Source organism: Gymnodraco acuticeps, unplaced genomic scaffold (assembly GCF_902827175.1).
Source record: "Gymnodraco acuticeps unplaced genomic scaffold, fGymAcu1.1, whole genome shotgun sequence".
NCBI classification, from domain to species: domain Eukaryota; kingdom Metazoa; phylum Chordata; class Actinopteri; order Perciformes; family Bathydraconidae; genus Gymnodraco; species Gymnodraco acuticeps.
Genome location: NW_022990432.1, coordinates 215,379 through 234,531, shown reverse-complemented (window position 1 = coordinate 234,531; position 19,153 = coordinate 215,379). Strand labels below are relative to the sequence as shown.

Sequence of the window (19,153 nt, the reverse complement as noted above, 5' to 3'; positions counted from 1 at the left end):
TTCCCGTCACCACTGCTAATCTAAAGAAGGTTAATGTTGTTATGTCTTATTCAGTTACTTCTTAGCAACCGCTGTATTTAGGACACGTGAAAGCGTCAGACAATCACCAGTAGTGTATGTACCGACGTATTTAATGAATACAAAAATATATATCCTAGGCTTGTATCGACCTTATTTCAGTCATCTAACCAAAAACTCATTAACTGACTTTGAGAAAAGGGAGCCCAGAAGTGCTAAAATGCTAACTTATTTCTGGGTCTAGGACTCATTCCTGCACCACTCAAAGCAAGGCAAGTTTATTTATATAGCACTTTTCAACACAAGGCAATTCAAAGTGCTTTACAAAAAATGAAAGACATTAAGAAAATGGCATTTAAAATCAGTCATTAAAAAGAAAAGCTAATAAAATAAACATTAAAAGAAAAAATACATGGATAAAAGTGACAGTGCAGTTTAAGATATGAATAGTTCAATTAAAAGCAGCGACAAAAAGAAAAGTCTTCAGCCTGGATTTAAAAGTAGTCAGAGTTGCAGCGGACCTGCAGGTTTCTGGGAGTTTGTTCCAGATATTTGGAGCATAATAACTGAACGCTGCTTCTCCATGTTTAGTTCTGACTCTGGGGACAGAAAGCTGACCAGTCCCTGAAGACCTGAGAGATCTGGATGGTTCATCATTTAGCAGGAGGTCAGAAATGTATTTTGGGCCTAAACCATTCAGTGCTTTATAAACCAGCAGCAGTATTTTGAAATCTATTCTTTGACACACAGGAAGCCAGTGTAAAGACTTCAGAACTGGAGTGATGTGATCCACTTTCTTAGTGTTAGTGAGGACTCGAGCAGCGGCGTTCTGAATCAGCTGCAGCTTCCTAATAGATGTTTTAGTGAGACCTGTGAAGACACCATTGCAGTAGTCGAGTCTACTGAAGATAAAAGCATGGACAAGTTTTTCCAAATCCTGCTCTGACATTAGTCCCGAGACTCTATTGCCTCATAAATATATTAAACAAGTCGATGGCCTTAATTAAAAGTCTACCCACCCTTTCCTTTTAACTTGCCTTTCAGCGGTTTAAACCTTCTGCCAGAGGGAAGCAACTCTATTTCACTATAAAGCAGATGAAGGGCAAACTCCACCACGGCTCTTGCTTTCCCGACAGCCCGCTTGTCAAACATGTCGCTAGTTTGACTGGACATCAGCGATCTCGCCAGCCACCTTAATTATACTCCGCTTTGGAGGTATTCTACCGCACACTAAACAAACTCACAAGAGCTGCTGGATTACTTTCAGTTCTTTCATCAGAGCAGCAACTTGCATCGAGGCGAACAACATATTTCCCCCCTCTGCTGCGATTGCTCATCCATCACCTGAGCCCGTCAAACTGCTGATGGCTTATTCAATATGATTTAAAAAAGCATTACATCTCTAAGCATGGGATTAAGATTTCATGTTATGATGCTTGTGTGTATGTGTGTGTGTGTGTGTGTGTGTGTGTGTGTGTGTGTGTGTGTGTGTGTGTGTGCGTGTGTGTGTGTGTGTGTGTGTGTGTGTGTGTGTGTGTGCGTGTACTTACACAGCGTGGGGCTCTTTGAACTTGCCGACCTGCTGGATCTGATACATGAGATCTCCTCCGTTTATGTATTCCATGACAAAATACAGACGGTCCTGCAGAGAGATAAAGATAAACAGAACCGGTCAAACAGTGTGTGTTCCTAAAAGCAGGTGAGAGGTCACTATGAAATAGAGACTAGAGTGAAAGGATTGCTAAAGAAGATAGAGTGAAGGTTTAAGTAAGAGAAGACTAAAGGAGATATGAGGGAAAAGGAATGACATAGGCCGTAATAATAGAGGACAAAAGATGTATTAGGAGGAACAACAGAGTCAGAAAGAGGGGGCCGGGTTGTTGTCCACTGAAACTTCAATTTAAAACATAATTCTCCTCCATTATCTACAGAAATTGCCAATAAGGTACAGAAAGTGATGGGAAGTGGAGGGATTTGTGAGTGTAGCAATGTGTGTGTTCAGAGAAACTATGTTGTGTTAGGGCTGCTAATGTGTGTGAGTGTGTTTGAGATTACTTGGACTTCCTGATACCTCTTAAGGCGTGGTATCTTTTCCCCGGAAAGTGGTAGATTTTTCCAAGATTGCACCGCGACCATCTATTTTTGAGTATAGGCAGTGGCGGCGCCAGGGTATGGCTGGGGTAGGCTACAGCCATACCAAGAAATGGCTTAGCCCCACCATGAAAAATGATGTTAAAGTAAGCAAAATAAATAAAAAAATAAGCAAAATGCTAAATGTTGAGAACACGGCTTGCGAAAATATACGGGTCGTGTCCACAACACACAAACTGCTCCTGCTGTAACAACAAGTGCACGTTACTGATGCAATATGGTTGAGACCATTCGGGCTTATGCTAGAGGGGTGCAAGGAATAGTCTAAGTAGTGGGCGAGTTTTATAAAGGTGTGGACATTCTCTGGCGTTATAATATCAGCGCGGCCGCGGTCAGATCAAAATGCCTCCCAATGCAATTTGAACAGACCTACAGCCAATCAGAGCAACGAAACGTTGGGTCTGCGTCATGCATTACTGATTGAGATCAATCGGAACCGGCATTCAGTACCCCCATTGGATCTTCAACGTGTACTATCATACGTTCACAGTGATCCCTTTTTATTTACTACAAGACAAATGTGCCTTTTTATTTCATACAGTTCCATTTTGATTGAGACAGGGAAATAATCTAAACCTCACGCGTGCGTTTCACTCTCAAGGGGGGCGATAGAGCGTGTATGTAATTACATTGCAAATACTGACTTGAGCCCCACCGCTGTATGGGTTAGCCCTACCATAGATTACCCAACACAAATACTCTGGGGCCGCCACTGAGTATAGGGCAAGGTAAAGTAAGAATTTCTTCATTTCTTTCATAGTCTTTTATAAAATGCTCATGGCGGCAAATGTTTGGTCTTCATTGGCATGAGTGGAACAAATAAAGAAAGTAAAACAATTGGAAGTGGATCTTGATAAAGGCAAGGCATACTTCATTTTTTTTGTACTTCTTCCATTCTTACTTATCACAATAAGTGCCCTTGACATACAATATTTGCATGTGAGTATACTGCATTTTAGGTGTCATTACATTAGCGTGCAATATATGCTCGATGTGTCTTTGTCTACAATGTATGTTTGATTTAAATGTAATGCTGTATGTGCACTACACTTCTATGCATGTACACGTGTGTTTTGACTGCCTGCTAAGTCCCATATGTATACAAGTGTGTCTATGGTCTGAGAATTGGAGCTGGGAAGGATTACACACTCTCTTGTGGTTTAGGAGTGTGTGAGTCTGTGTGAATGTGTCGGTTCACTTTTGTCTAGTCATCAACATCCGCCTATGGATTCACAACATGTTATTATGGCTGATCAATGAACCATGTATGTAAATGAGTGTTAAGTATGGAGCTATAGTTACTCCTCTGTTGACTCATCTTTGGTGTGGTATGGATTAAACCTCAGAAGAAAAGCATGAATCAAATATGAATCCAGTGTGTGTGTGTTCCAGCTGTGAGCTGCTGTTAAGACCACAGTGCTCACCAGCAGGACTCTGTGCCCCCCCCCATCGAACACAATGTGAAGGTGTGTCAGTGTGTCTGCTTGTAAAGAGTGTTAAATGGATGGTTCTTTGGATTATCATCGTGGTTTTGTGGTTAAATGCACCAATGTTCATGATAGCAATGTCTATAATTCATTATTAATATAAATATATTTAGTTTTAATCGGCTAAAAGCACCGTAAAACTAATTATAGATATAAGAACTAAATATTCATAATGCACAATGACCAAGAATGTGTCAGAAAATAAAGAATGTAGAAAGGGATAGTTGTTTTAATTCCAGTCACTGTGAATGGGCAAAGAGTCACATTTTCACACTAAAGTCTATCAAGCATTATCATTTCCTTATCTCACTGTAATTTCAATGTTATAGTATCAATTGTCAATATACTTAATATTTGCAATCACATTAGTTTGCAAGGATGATCGTTTATTATTATTCTCACAGTTTTAATGTTGCATTTTTGTAATGCCATATTTTAATTTCCACATTTTCAAAGGTTTTATTGTCATATGCACAAAGCTACAGTGTAGAAATGGCAATGAAAATCTTATGACCTGAGCTCCTCCAACAATCCAGCATATACAATAAAATACAAAAATACAAAATAAAAAGTCTAAATACATGTATATACTATATGCAAAGTTTTGGTGAAGTTGTGTCGTGTGAAGTTGTGTTGGCCATCATACCATGCTCTGGAAGGTGGAGTGCAGCTGTGTGAGGAACGGAGGTTTTCCAGCCAGCGCTAACACTCTCTTCTCCACCATGGTGCATTCAACGTCATCGTCCTGGATCACCACGTCCTTCTTCAGGATCTTTATGGCGTACAGCTCCTCCGTCGTTTTGCGCTCCGCCAGCATCACCTGGAGAGGGAGGAAGAGGATGGATGGTGAACACAAGGAATAATAAACACACATTTTCATATTTATATGAACTATCTGGTTTGCGGGCACACAAATATATTTTTTTAACTATACAGTTAAAATACATTATAAAAAAATAACAAAAGAAAAGAAAGAAAACCGATCAACAATAATTGTTCTATTTCTATTGGCTAGCGCTCCAACACATTGTATGCAATAAGCGAAGGGGCGGGAGATCTCTAAGCGGTTGACCAATCACAAGAAAGCCGGCAGGGTAATTGTAATTTGTAGTAGGATATGTCTTATTAGAGAAATACCAAAGAAAAATAATCTATATTTTAAATGGCACACAGCTACTGTCAATCCTTTATTGTAACACCACTTTGAAAGATAAGGTAAGGACGAAGGAGCAAGGAGGGAGAAAGGGTAAGGAGTGAGCTGTAGGAGGCAGGGAAAAGGGGGGGAGATAAAGGAGGTTCTGTAAAGGGCAGCAGGGATAAAGAAAAGCTGCTCTGACTCTGTGGGGTTAAGTCAAAGTAGAAGTAAAGAGAGAAAGGACAGGAAGGAAGGAGAGAGAAAACTGATTCATCAACTTTCAGGATGTCGTCAGAGAGGAGGTTACAAAGGAAAGAGAAATGGCAGGACAGGGGGAGAGGAGGGGGTAACAGGCTCCTTGAGTGGGATTGGGTGTCATTACATATAATAGGAGAATACTATCTTGTTTGCAATATTATGCACTCATTTATTTTTTGCACATTCGATGGACAATCTGCACTAATTCTCAAAATATTGAAGTGACTGTTATTTTGTATATATTGTTGTGTTTTTATTTAGGTCTCAATGTGTGCAATGTGTCTTTGACTGTGTACAGTATATACATATTTTTATATACATTTGTTTTTATATTCGGGATTGTGGGAAACAGTATTTCGAACACACAAACTGGAAGATTGACAATAAAGTTGACTTTGATATTTGTCAGACTGCACAATATCAACTTTGAGGCATGTCAAATTGGGAGCTAAATGTCTGGATAATTGTAGTACTAAGATGTAAATACATAAATACAGACTTGCATCATTCCTTTGTGTCACTCTCGCTTGAGTTTTTTTTTTTTTAATTTTGCACAAATGGAGCTCACATTGTTGAGTCTGCCAGCATGTGTTGTGTCTTCTCATGCTCATTTAGACAGACTAGTTGGTTTGTTATCTATTTCAGTAAAAGTGAATATTTATTTAATCGCATATACAACTCGATGCAAAATGTGTGTGCCTCCGTAAGATTGATATATCATTCAGCTTCTGTTTGCCATTTAACATTAGTGAGGAGTACACAGTACAGTATGGGGGCTTAATGGAGATAAAGGAAGGTCTATGGGTGAGGAGGGTGGGATATAAATAATGGGGGGAAGATTGATTGCCTTGAAGTGAAGAAGAAGAAAGGATGGCAGAGGAATAGATTGGCAAAATCCCACTTGTTTTAATGATCAAGTCTGACTATCTAATAGTGACTACACATGTGAGACACACGTACACACACCATGGTGTTTTCTCGTGGAGGTCGAATAAACGCAGAGGATAAAACCACTTTGAGATGTTTTTGTGTGTACTGTATGTGTGTGTGTGTGTGTGTGTGTGTACATGTTTAAAGAGGTGGAAATGTGTTGTAGACAAGGTCAGGCTCACAGTCTCTCAATCAGAGCAGTAAACGTTTCCGTCTCGTCTTTCTCTGGTCTCTTGTTTACCCTCTCCTGTTCTCCTCTCATTTTTCACCACTTCAATTTCTCCCTTTCCTCTTCTTTCTCCTCCCCTCTCCTCATATCTTCTTTCCGGCTGCAGCGGGTAAAATGTAGGTCAAGACCCAGCTTGCAGGTCATCTCATAAAAGTTGCAGCAGGCTTGTGACCAGGTCATAAAAGTTCAACTCCCTGGACGTAAATCGGTATGGGGGAATTATATGAGCAAGTGTAACTATTGAAGGATGGATATATCAAATAGATGTGACTCTTATATCCGTCTGTTCAATCTAAGCCTATAAATATTTAGCTTAAGAGGGCAGATTTTGTTCCCTTTGCACAGAGCCAGGCTGGCTGTATCCCATCACTTTTGTATTTATGCTAAGCTAAACTAGCTTTATGTGAAAGAGGAATTTAATCAAATCAACGCTAAAGCATTAGACAACTTAATTTTTAATTTAAGAGCTCACAATTTGAAGCTCATCCTGTCCCTCGACTTTTATTTTTTGCTAAAACTTCTCAAAGGTTTCGAGCTTAGGAAAGAGACATTTTTCAGAAAGTGGTAATTTATGTAAATTATCAGCACTGATAAAGTTCCCACGTGTCAGAGTGCTCTGCTGAAACTAGTCGTCTGGCTCTCTTGCTCTTTCTATCACTCTTAAACTAATACAAGTACTTTTATCTTAAAACAAGGCGGGTAAGAACGATATAAAAAGGAGTTTTACATGACATGGCTAGCATGGTGTGTTTGTAGTTCCCATAAGGCTAATTGAGTTTTGGGACCTCCACAAAGGATCTTATATCCAATTGTATTCCATTTTAAAAACGTTTGTATTCTCTTATGTTCATTTGCATAAAACACAGGGGGAACTTAGAGACTGGAAAATGCTGCAACTGTGTTTGATTGATTTATTGATGTGTTTAATTCCTCTGGGGAAGCTACATAGACTTAGAAAGATCATTGTGTAAAGAAAACAGAATGTCTGCAAACAGAGAACATTGATGAACTCCAGCCTCAGGATGCTAATGGAAAACTCTCATTATTCTTTCCAAAACCTTTAACTACAGATTAATGAGAGTGACCTTATATCTAATTCATACTATTTTTCCCCAAAGAGATCGGGAACTTTGCTGTTTATACCATATAAATATTCAGGTATGATAATGTAGAGGGGTTATCGGGTTTGGGTTACTACTGGGAGTGAAGCACAGATGGATTAGACACACAAGTGTATATATGTCAGCGTATATGCAGGAATCCTGAAGTCAAATACCTTTTAAGACCTTTTTTAAGACCCTTTCCATACATTTTAAGACCTCATCGCCACTTCGAGTTTTAACCGGTTACATTGGCGACACACTTTACCTCACATTGACTATATACAGTATTGATTGTCCTTCCTCCTTATCTCCCAACCATTTGGACGCAAATTTGCATTTCCCCATAACGATGTTGTTTAACAACCGGCGTAAACGGTCCTTCGCGCGCTATCAAGCAGTGAGCTTGCAACGTCCTGTTCAGATGACGTCAAATCCAACGGGATGCCCTAGTGCATGCGTTTGTCACCACCCGCTTGGACTACTGCAATGGTGTCCTGTTCAGGGTTCCCAATAAAACCCCGGACAGGCTCCAGTATGTCCAAAACTGTGCTGCTAGGGTCCTCATGCACACAAAGCCGTGGCAGCACATCACTCCCACCCTCATCCACCTACACTGGTTGCCGGTCAAGTCCCGCATATCCTACAAAGTCCTCCTCCTTACCTACAAGTCCGTCCATGCCCTTGCCCCCCAGTACCTATCGGACATCCTTCACCCACATGCCCCACCCCGGAACCTGCGGTCCTCAGACTCTGGCCTGCTTACCACCCCCGCACCAAACTGCCAACCTTCGGGGACAGAGCCTTCAGTGTGGCAGCCCCCACCCTCTGGAACGCTCTCCCTGCGGAGATTCGCAACATCCCCACACTGGACGCCTTCAGAAGGGCCCTCAAGTCCCATCTGTTTGCCAAGGCTTTCGGCCCCTAAATCGATCTGTTGTTTTGTCTGTCTGACTTTTGTTTTGTTATGTTTGTTTTTGCCCTATTACTTGTAAAGCGACCTTGGGTCCCTTGAAAGGCGCTATATAAATCCAACCTATTATTATTATTATAAATAAACTACACAGAATCACACTACACACCTACGCAATGATTACATTCAGGCAGACTGTAGAATACAACCTCTTTGGACAATTTATATACTTATTGAAAACAAGCTACAAAATGTAATGCCTTGGAAAATGCAGTTTAATACTTTTTAATAACATTCATTTTCGCTAAATTGATTTATCAACTTTTAATACGTTTTAAGACCCCGCGGACCCCCTGCATGTGTGTGTGAGGGTGTTAAAGAGGAGATAGTATGTTCATTTTCAGATTCATATTTTGTGCCTCTACCATGAAATGTCTCCATGCTCTAATGTTCAAAAAGCTCTATTTCTCTCATACTGCCTGTGCTGCAGCACCTCTTTTCACCCTCTGTCTGAAACCAGAGCCCAGTCTGCTCTGATTGGTTAGCTGGTCGGCTCTGTTGATTTTTGGTCGAGCCAAAGTGCTGTACATATAATAAAATTAGCCTACAGTAGAGACACTCTAAACCATTAGAGATGTCCCGCCCCTTAGCAGTGTGAGAAAAAGTTTTTAGAGAGTACTTGTCCATGGACAAGTGAGTTTGGCAATTTACTTGTCCGAATACATTTTTCACTTGTCCAGAATGGACAAAAATTGGGGCCACTGGAATCTTCTTCTTCGCCATCGTATTTTACATTTTCCCACGTTTTTTACGACACCGCTAACGTAAGTGAGCGGTAAGATTTTACTGCATCACACATAGGGTTGGGTGTCGTTTGGATTTTAACGATTCCGGTTATGTTTTTCGATTCCGGTTATTTTCGGTTCTCCATTCCGGTTCTTTGAGAGGGTCAAAATAAGTCCCATGACAAACTGGGAGAAAAATATATTTATGAAAATATTAAGTCAAATCTGTATTCATATTTACAAATCACTTCATACTGTTTAATTTCTTACAGTTATTGAATACAATTATATAAAAATAATCTCTGCATTGTTTAGTTAGTTCTAAGTGGTGCAGTTTGAGAATGTACAATTGGCCCAGTGTCCACTGCAACCTGCCTGTGAGACAGAGTCCAACCACACATGTCCAACACATAGGACATAACCTAATAATAATAATACATTATATTTATAGCCTATAGGCCTAGCGCTTTTCTACAACTCAAAGACGCTTGCACGCTTACACATGTCCTGCAATACACATGCTGCAGCTGCCCAGCTGCTCACTGTTTGCAAAAGTAAATAAATAGTATTTTCATTTCAATAATGTAGCTACTTTCTATACCCTGCTTCATAAACAATACTGACATCCCTGTGCTCCTCCGAGTCTGGGGGTCCGGGGATGTGAGGACAGCGCGAGGACACAGACAGGGAGGCTGCTTTACTTCATAAAGGACATGGTGGTCAATATTAACAACACAGGAGCTAAAACGCTTAATAATAATAACCTTCATTACGTGTTCGAGAAAGAACATAAGAAAGTTTGACAAAGATGAGGCTGTTAAACGGGCAGCGGATCCGCTGTGTGTAGAAAGAGAGAGAGAGACGCTGAGCTGCACCATGATACGGAGCATAGAGAGAGAGAGCTGCTCGGCCTCGCCTCCTGTCCTCACAACTCGTATTAATCCCGGTACCGGACAATTGATATTTGTTCTTACTCGGAACCGAGTTTTGCTTCCCAACCCTGCCACTGTGCTGCACCGTCTGCACCGTCGTTCTTATTATACATCCATGGTCCCGCCCCGCCCCCGTCTAACAGTACAGAAAGCGGCGAGATGCATTTCCTTAGGAATCGACAAGCAGAACCGAAACTAACATTTCTAAACGAACAATGGCGGACACGTACAATTTGCGAATGACTTCTGCCTTTTGTAAACTGAATGTATCAATAATTTGTCAATAAATGAGGGCGAAAAACGTCACTTGTCCGCCGGACAAGTCAATTGAAAGATCTACTTGTCCGATATCGTAAATAACACGTCCCGGACGGTGGGACGTGTGCTTTTTCGCACACTGCTTAGCCTATCATGTCAAATGTGTTTGAGTGCTAGCCAATAGCACCTCTGGCACCTATATAACGCATTACAATCTTCCGCATTCAAGTTTAGAGATCTGTTGAAGTTGGATGTATGCCGGTGGTATCCTTTGAAAAAAGCATATGTAAGTGTGTGGGAGTGTGTTTGTGGATAAGTGGACTCGTCCCATATGGTGGCAGTGTGACTTTGTAAATACAAACTCTATAAAGTTGAAACAGAGGAAGAGGAAGGACACCATCTGGCCCAAAGCTCATTTTATACAAGGACAAGGACAACAGCGACACAAGGGGAGCAAGACATAAAACCACAGCGGGGTTTTATCCCAAATGAAAAGGCGCACAAATCTCAATGCAACAACGGGAGCTTTTTTGGCATCATTACACACCTCATGGTGACAAATACAAGCACCATTTTAATTTTACCCTTCACACATAATTAAAACAAGTTACCATAAACTTCTGAGTTTATGATTTCACCGAGGTTCAATGTCTTATTTGAGGTCATTTTGATCACAGTGTCTTTCATGAAGGCTGCCTACTCTACTGTGGATTGTGTGTTGTCACTATTGGCAACAGCCTTTTATCCAAGAAAGTTGTTCAGGGTCATTTGGCAGCAGAGCAGACCTCGGGATATTAACTGTCATATGTCGTAAATGATGCCACAGTGTTTTCTCAGCTGACCTTGCAGAGTGAATTTACCCAGGGAAAACAAATGAATCCACACTCCACTGCACTCATGCTGCGCCATGTTTTATTACAGCGGGCGGTGTTGGATTTGATAAACTGTCATAGGTCATACATCATGTCTGGCGATACATAAATGGTCACTTTAGGAAAACGTGAGACTTCTTCAGGGCTCTAAGTTGACTAATAACTTAAAATGTTATTTGTTCTAATTTAAAAAAAGGTTGTTTGTTTTTTTAAAGACCAAAAATTGGGTTAGAATAAGACAAGTTTGGAGACGTGTTACTGTCACAATGTGAAATAGACCCCAACTAGTGGGTTTCAATTATTTACCGTTAAGTATTTATCTGCAAAACTAAATATTCATAAATAGATACAAAGATGACGTTTAAGTCATCAATTAATTGTTCAATCATATTGTAGTTTGTGACTTGATATTGATTCTGTTGAATGGGCATACAACATTGTCTTATTTCGACCACAGGCCAGGGAATTGAAATCATATTTTGACAGAATTTTTGACAACATCGAATACTGTATTTCAGTCCAAAGAAACGATGTAATGTTGTATTGTGATAGAACTTGTGATTTGAACAATTAGGGAATTGCACAATGTCCAGTAACACAGAGACAAATGTTAAACGTGCCTGTTTACAGTCCTTGTTCCAAAATAGTGGAACCCATTGATATCAGGAAAGCAGAAACTCTGCATATATTTAAAAAAAAATCACCTGTTTCGCCTGTACCCTGGACACAATTAAATAAATAAAGCAAATATATGTGCACTTTTCTTGTTGTTCCGAGTTTGTATCTGTATGGCTTACTACACCTATTGTAAGTTGCTTTGGATAAAAGCATCAGCTAAATAAAATGTAACAATAAAACACAAAATAACGTTGTTCTTAAAGCTAAGCGTTAGCACAATGGACAGCATTCATACAACGCAGACCAAAATGCTCCCACCCTGTAATAAATGCAGCTTTGTGCTTGTGGTGTGTGTGTGTGTGTGTGTGTGTGTGTGTGTGTGTGTGTGTGTGTGTGTGTGTGTGTGTGTGTGTGTGTGTGTGTGTGTGTGTGTGTGTGTACATACGAGACGTAACATTACAGATCAGGCAAAAGCATGTGTATGCCCATGTGTGCCCATGTGATACGAGTGTGTGTGTGTGTGTGTGCTATTACCACACTGTAATGCAGATGTTCTGAAGGTACCAGCCTCCCACACACACTCAGCAACCATCACACACACAAGCGTCACGTGAACGCCTGTTTGTGCACGTGGTTGTGTGTGAAGGACTTTCTAATGTACCGTGTGTTGTTCTTTCTAAATGTGTGTGTGTGTGTGTGTGCATGTGTCTGTCCACGTTTCAGGAATCTGTACGCATGCATGTGTGTGTGTCAGGTATTCCAGTAATGATCGACCCTCGACTCAGTTTCTCCATATTGACGCATCAGTGTTGCTTTAAACGCCTGTTACCATGGAAACAGGCAGCCGGCATACAGGTCAGGTACACAGACAATGGTCTCTCTCTCTTTCTGTCGTTCTCTTTCTGTCACTTTCTCTCTCTCTTTCTCTCTCCCCTCCCCCCCGCTGCTGCTCCACCCGTCTTTTACCCAATTTCCTCTCTCTCTCCCCATCTCTCCGTTCTTTCTCCTTCTCGCCTTGATTTTCATTCATTCCCGTCAGTCTTCCCTCTCCAAGGTTCCCCCCCTCCTCCCTCCTCTCACCTCTTTTCATTCACTCTGAGGTTTTTACCTCTCTCTCAATTCATTCATGTCAACCTTGCTCTCACATCTCTGTCTCTCCCTCCTTTCATCATTTTCTCCTCTTGTCACGTCATCCTCTCGGTCTCTTTCCTTTCATCCATCTCTGTCTCCATGTGCTCCGTCTCCTTTACCTCCATCTTCTCCTTCTGTCCACCTCTAAGCTCTGTGTGTGGATAGAGAGCTTTGATGCTCTGTCCAGCTCAAACGCTAACACATGCTCACAGACATTTCCATCATGGCACACAATTGGCTGTGTGTTTGCAGAGGTATGACGGCAGCTAAGCACAACACAGGTTCCTTCCTGTGGTTGATGCTCAGGCGAAGGGTCTGTCATCCACTAATCAGACTTAGGGATGAATAATCGCCTCACCTTGCCGAAGCTGCCCTTGCCCAGCACGATCAGGAAGTTGAAGTCGGCCAGCTTCATGCGGTCTTGGTTGCCGTCGAAACGAGCAGCAGCGTTAGCCGCCTTGCCTTCTGCGTTCTTGCCTGGTCCAATCTTAGCTCTCTGGATAGGAGAAAGAGATAATAGACGACAACATTAGACAGTGTTCTTACCTTTAAGAGCCAACTCAAGATCTACCTTTTTAGATTTTAAATCGTGTTTATTCTTGTTTTATTTAGTCAAGTGTTTATTGATTTGTTGTTGGTATTAAGTGTTTTTATAAATCACAAAGCTATGTGTTACTCTGTCTATGGACTGAGAGGGGGTTAGGTATTACATTACATTACATTGCATTTAGCTGACGCTTTTGTCCAAAGCGACTTACAATAAGTACATTCGACCAGGAAGACACAACCTTGAAGAAAACAGAATCATATAAGTACATCAGGTTTCATAGAGCCAAACATTTCAAGTGCTACTCAACTGGCTTTAGATAAGCCAGTCCTTTATTAGTCTATAAGTGCTTTGTTAATAGTTCTATCGCTCGAAGTGGAGTCGAAAGAGATGAGTTTTCAGTTTGCGCCGGAAGATGTGCAAGCTATCTGCCGTCCTGATGTCAATGGGGAGCTCATTCCACCATCTTGGAGCCAGGACAGCAAACCCACGTGTTTTTGCCGATGGGAACTTGGGTCCCCCTCGCAGCGAGGGCGCAGCGAGTCGTTTGGCTGATGCAGAGCGTAGTGCACGCGCTGGGGTGTACGGTTTAACCATGTCCTGGATGTAGGAAGGGCCAGATCCATTCGCAGCATGGTAAGCAAGTACCAGTGTCTTGAAGTGGACTCTAGCAGTTACCGGAAGCCAGTGAAGGGAGCGGAGGAGCGGAGGAGCGGAGTGGTGTGGGAAAATGTATTGTTTCCAACATTTCTTTTAATGGTTTAATTGATTGATTGTACATAAGATGCAACCTTTAAAGAGACTACAGGCTGTAAGTGAACTAGTACATGTATTTATATTTAAGTATAAATGATAAACGGCCTTTAAACAGTATTTGGTAAGGTGAGTAAGAGATTAACTCATTTCCTCAACGATATTTGTCCCTTAGGTCCTGGGAACTACAAACATTTGTTTATGCAATAATTAAAACAAATCATTTATAAAAGTATTTTGTATACAGACAGTCAGGCATTAACATGACTCTGCACTTCATGCGACTGATTTTGGGGAACAAAGGAGGGCGGTGGCTGTCGTTCTAGTGTCACAACATTCAGGTTTGCATAATGGCAGATGTGGGAAAATGCCTTAAAGGAAAATGTTAAATATTAATTTCTTAAGCACATCCATTTTGTAAATCTGTGCGAGTCATTAGTAACATTTATGTAACATCTTATCATTTGAGAAACTCCTTTTGTAATGCTGCTAATTATCTGGACCTAAGTGTTTTTGCTTAAGGTAAATGTGCTTTACATACTGAAAGATGTTGTTACAATAAGATGGTGAGACATTTTCCCATTGAAGATCACTTCCAACATTACAGCGCCATTTTATTTTAAGCATATTTGAAACTTTAAAGTAATAAAAATATAGGAAAGAGAAGAATACATCAAAGCCAGCCACATCTGTTCTTCCCAAAGTGAAGAAAAACTGTTATATTTCAGAATCCAAACACTGTTGGTCCAACACATTTAAATAAAGGCCTTACATTTTTCAAATATCCCCAAAAACTTCTGGGGTGCTTTTAAGAATTGGTGTCTTTTAAGATCAGAGAGTAAAACTTTGTGTGAGAGAGACGGGAGTGGATGTGATGAATATGTTAAAAGGGGGAACGTTTTCAACCTTTTTGCTTCATTGTATTTCATTTATTCTGAGCAGGCACTTTAAACTGTCCAAAACAAATATGTCTCCCTGTGAGTCTGCCACTCTGTTCCACCACTTCCCTTGTTTCTGTCCTTCAACCAGTCACTGTGAACGCCATTTATCTTTCTCTATAATTCATTTCTACTTCATCTATAAATGTGGCCTGTGTCTCTGACGCTGCATTTATTCATGTCTGTCACCATTTCTCCTTTATTCATTTCCGACTCTCTCGGAGTCAGTTCGCCTCGACCTTGTCACGCTCTCTATCCGTGGTACGAAACTATTCTAATCTTATAATCTAATCTAATTATAATCTTACACTCCACTTTGTTAAGCCATGCTTCAATTTAAAAACAGTCTTAAGACATTAAGAAAATGCCTACACACCGAGAGACAGAGGTGCAGGAAGAGTACATCTTATCCTATCTTATCTGAAATTGCTGATCCGCACTGAGGCTCTCTCACTTCTTCTCCTGTCCTGTGCACTCATTTCTCCGCTGCCTTGTGTGGACAATTGTCAGAGTGAAGCATCCTAGTCCCTGCACCGTTTGTTGTGTGTGTGTGTGTGTGTGTGTGTGTGTGTGTGTGTGTGTGTGTGTGTGTGTGTGTGTGTGATGCAACCCATACGGTTTCCAGACTCATCAATGGATAAAAAGGCCCTATCTGTCTCCATCTGTTCTAAAGCACACACATTCACAGACACACACACACACACACACACATTCACAGACACACACACACACACTCACACAGAGGTATCTGTGAGCAGCAGAGCACACTGAAGGCAACACTCTGAAAGCCTTCAGAGATCAATGCTGCACTCTCTGTCCACAGCCATGTGTCCAAATGTGTGTGTGGTCGAAAAATAAATAGGATGAATGGCAGAAGGAGAATCTAATACATTGCCTTGAAAACAAAATAGTTTTAACACCAACTTAAAGGGTTATTTGCTTTTCTGGATATTTGTGTAATTAAAGGGGCAATAGACACGCTTTTTGCTTTAACTTATCGAGTAAATGTCGATTGCTCGATGTAATGGCTGTAGAATAATGACACCCTCCACCATTAAGTTGGTTCCTTATAAGCCTTGCTTTTCACTAAGCAATTCTGTCTGCCACTGGGAACAATCGAGGGAAAATAAACCAACGATTTACGACACAAAGGATGTGCGTCTGTTGCCACTTTAAGTAGTGATGGAAATGGTATGTACAACTTATTTGTCAGGGATAAGGGGGAAAACAAAAAGGACGGGGAAAGAGGAAGAAATTGTGACTGAAGTCAGTACACATATTATCCATCTTCTCCCGCTTATCCGTGGTCGGGTCGCGGGGGTAGCAGTTCCAGCAGAGAGCCCCAAACTTTCTTTTCCCTGGCGACATCAACCAGCTCTGACTGAGGGATCCCAAGGCGCTCCCAGGCCAGCGAAGAGATATAATCCCTCCACCTGGTCCTAGGTCTACCCCTTGGTCTCTTCCCAGCTGGACGTGCCTGGAACACCTCCCTAGGGAGGCGCCCAGGTGGCATCCTAACTAGGTGCCCGAACCACCTCAACTGGCTCCTTTCGACGCGAAGGAGGAGCGGCTCAACTCCGAGTCCCTCCCGGATGACTGAACTTCTCACCTTATCCCTAAGGGAGACGCCAGCCACCCTGCGGAGAAAACCCATCTCGGCCGCTTGTATCCGCGATCTCGTTCTTTCGGTCATGACCCATCCTTCATGACCATAGGTGAGGGTAGGAACGGAAATGGCCCGGTAGACAGAGAGCTTTGCCTTCTGGCTCAGCTCCCTTTTCGTCACAACGGTGCGGTAAAGCGTCATGTCAATATAAAAGCTTTTTTAAAGGGGTCTTATCGTGCTAATGTTCAGGTTCATATCTGTATTTTGTGCCTTAACTGGGACATCTTTAAAAAGGCATAATGCTCCTGGACTTGCTTAGAATTGTGTGTGTGCAAATGCAAAACGTGCATTATTTATCACTGTGACTGTCTTGCATGTGTGTTTGTGTAAACGTGCACTGGGTGACGGGAGGCATGCTGGTCCAAATACCTACAGTAAGTGAAGACTATTTGTTGTGTGCGTGTCCTTCTTTCTGCCATCTCTCTGAGAGCTTCACGCTAGAAGATGCCTACATGCTTGTTTGTGTGTGTGTGTGTGTCTGATAGCTGGCCCCTTGAGAATGTGTCTCAGTGAACGTCTGAGGACCATGACCTTGAAGAGATGGAGGGAACGAAAGACAGATAAAAGGGAGAGAAACACACAGGGGGGCACTCAAGGAGACAGAGGACAAAACAGATAAGTGAAGAAGAGAAAGGGAAACTAAATGGAGACAAGGGGGGGGGGTAGAGAAGAAGAATTGCACAGACATCAGCACGTTAAAGCCGAGTCTTGCACAAGGAAAGACTCCTTTAAAGACTGATTGCACTGCTTTATGAGCAGAAGTCCTCACAATGGCCTGCAATGCTACAAACAGAAACGAGAAGGGTCTCTTTTCTTTTACCGGCCATTGTCTGGGGGTTTCTGGGTTCCACTCGCAGTGAGCCGATTGATTGATGCAGGGCGACGTGCACGTGCTGGAGTTTATAATTTAACCATGCCCTGGATGTAGGAAGGGCCTGATCCCTTCACAGCAAGGTAGGCCAGAGTATTGGAGGGAGTTAGGAAGCAACTGGTAACTAGTGAGGGAGCAGAGAAGAGCGGTGGTGTGGGATTTACATTTTAGTTTGTGTACGGATTATATAAACCAGATACCATAACATGTTTTTTAAGTGAGCTCTAGAGATGCTAGTGGGCAAATAATCATATAATCAATAATCATAATCAAGCAAAGTACCATTTTGTCATACTGACTTTACGCTAGGGCTGTGCATCTTCACTGGTCTCACGATTCGATTATCCTGTCAACGATTCGATTCAATTCGATATCCCGATGCATCACGATTCATACCAATGCGTTGCATCCTCAATTTTCTATATTACTGCACATGGCTTATTTTTCATCAATGCATACATGCAGTAAATACATATGAACTCTCTTTTTATTATTTAGAAAGTGCTTCAGAAATCAACAACATAAATGTCTTGACATTCATTTATAAACCAAAATAAATGAATTGTATAGGTCTAGCCTCCCTATATCTGTGTGTGAAGTTGTTCCATCCTCAAAAACAAAAAAATAATGCTTCTGCAGTCTAGCTGCAGCTTCTAGCAACGGTCTTCTGTTAAAGAAAGGACACTGAATGTCCTGAATGTGGCATCACACACAGGACTTGAGTCTGAACACAGCAGACAACAGGAGTATTTACAACAGCATATACAAACAAAAATACTGCATGTGGGTGCACACTTACATTCTCTGTCTTACTGTTACTTAAATCCCATGAATGTATGAGATTAAGTTAGCTTCATTATATCTCAGTGATTAAGTGAATAATAAAGTTTCTATCGGGTCACTATCAGCCTGTCACTCATTATTTTCAGGAGGGGGCGGGGTTTGGAGGAACGGAGAGGAGACGGTGATCGCGGAAGCTTTTTTCCTCCTGCCTTCACAAACTTTACACACGTATATATCGTCTGAAAATTGCTAGAGGACATTCATACTTTGCAATCCAAGACTTAATTAAATCCACCAAAAACCTGACATGATTGTAACGCGATTATTTTTGAAAAACATAAATCCCTGTGTCTCTGAGCCGCAGCGACACGGAGTGATTCAGAGCGGGTCCTTCTGCTGTTGGTTCTGGACTGGTGTTCTTGTGTTGGTGGATAAAGCAGACTGCTCCGTGTTTGGTGTTGCTGTGCCGCTGTCACGTTCCCTGATCTCTGCGTCACCGACCGATTTGATATTAAAGTGACAGAAGAAAAAAAACGTTCTAGTAAAGCCGCGGCCGGAAAATCAGGAAGCAACGTTACTACGCTATAACCGATTATCTTCCGTCACTGCATCGAGACCGAATCGTCCACGTCCGCATCGCATCGTAGAAACGATTATTTTCAACACCCCTACTTTACGCTAAGCTCAATATCTTCTGGCAATCCTCTGACTACAACCAGAGCTAAAACAGGGACATGCTAAAATAATAAAACTGGCCATCACAGTTTCAAACATCTCT

At 41.6% G+C, this 19,153-nt stretch overlaps 1 protein-coding gene across 1 annotated transcript in view; it reads right to left on the bottom strand.

The window, feature by feature from the left end:
- LOC117551971 (protein kinase C beta type-like) overlaps positions 1 to 19,153 on the bottom strand; it is a gene marked incomplete at its 5' end in the record, with an annotated part of 55,639 nt that overhangs the window by 18,667 nt on the left and 17,819 nt on the right. Inside the window, 3 exon segments of the mRNA XM_034225077.1 lie at positions 1,569 to 1,660; positions 4,303 to 4,476; positions 13,176 to 13,313. Coding sequence (XP_034080968.1) covers positions 1,569 to 1,660; positions 4,303 to 4,476; positions 13,176 to 13,313 — 404 coding nt within the window.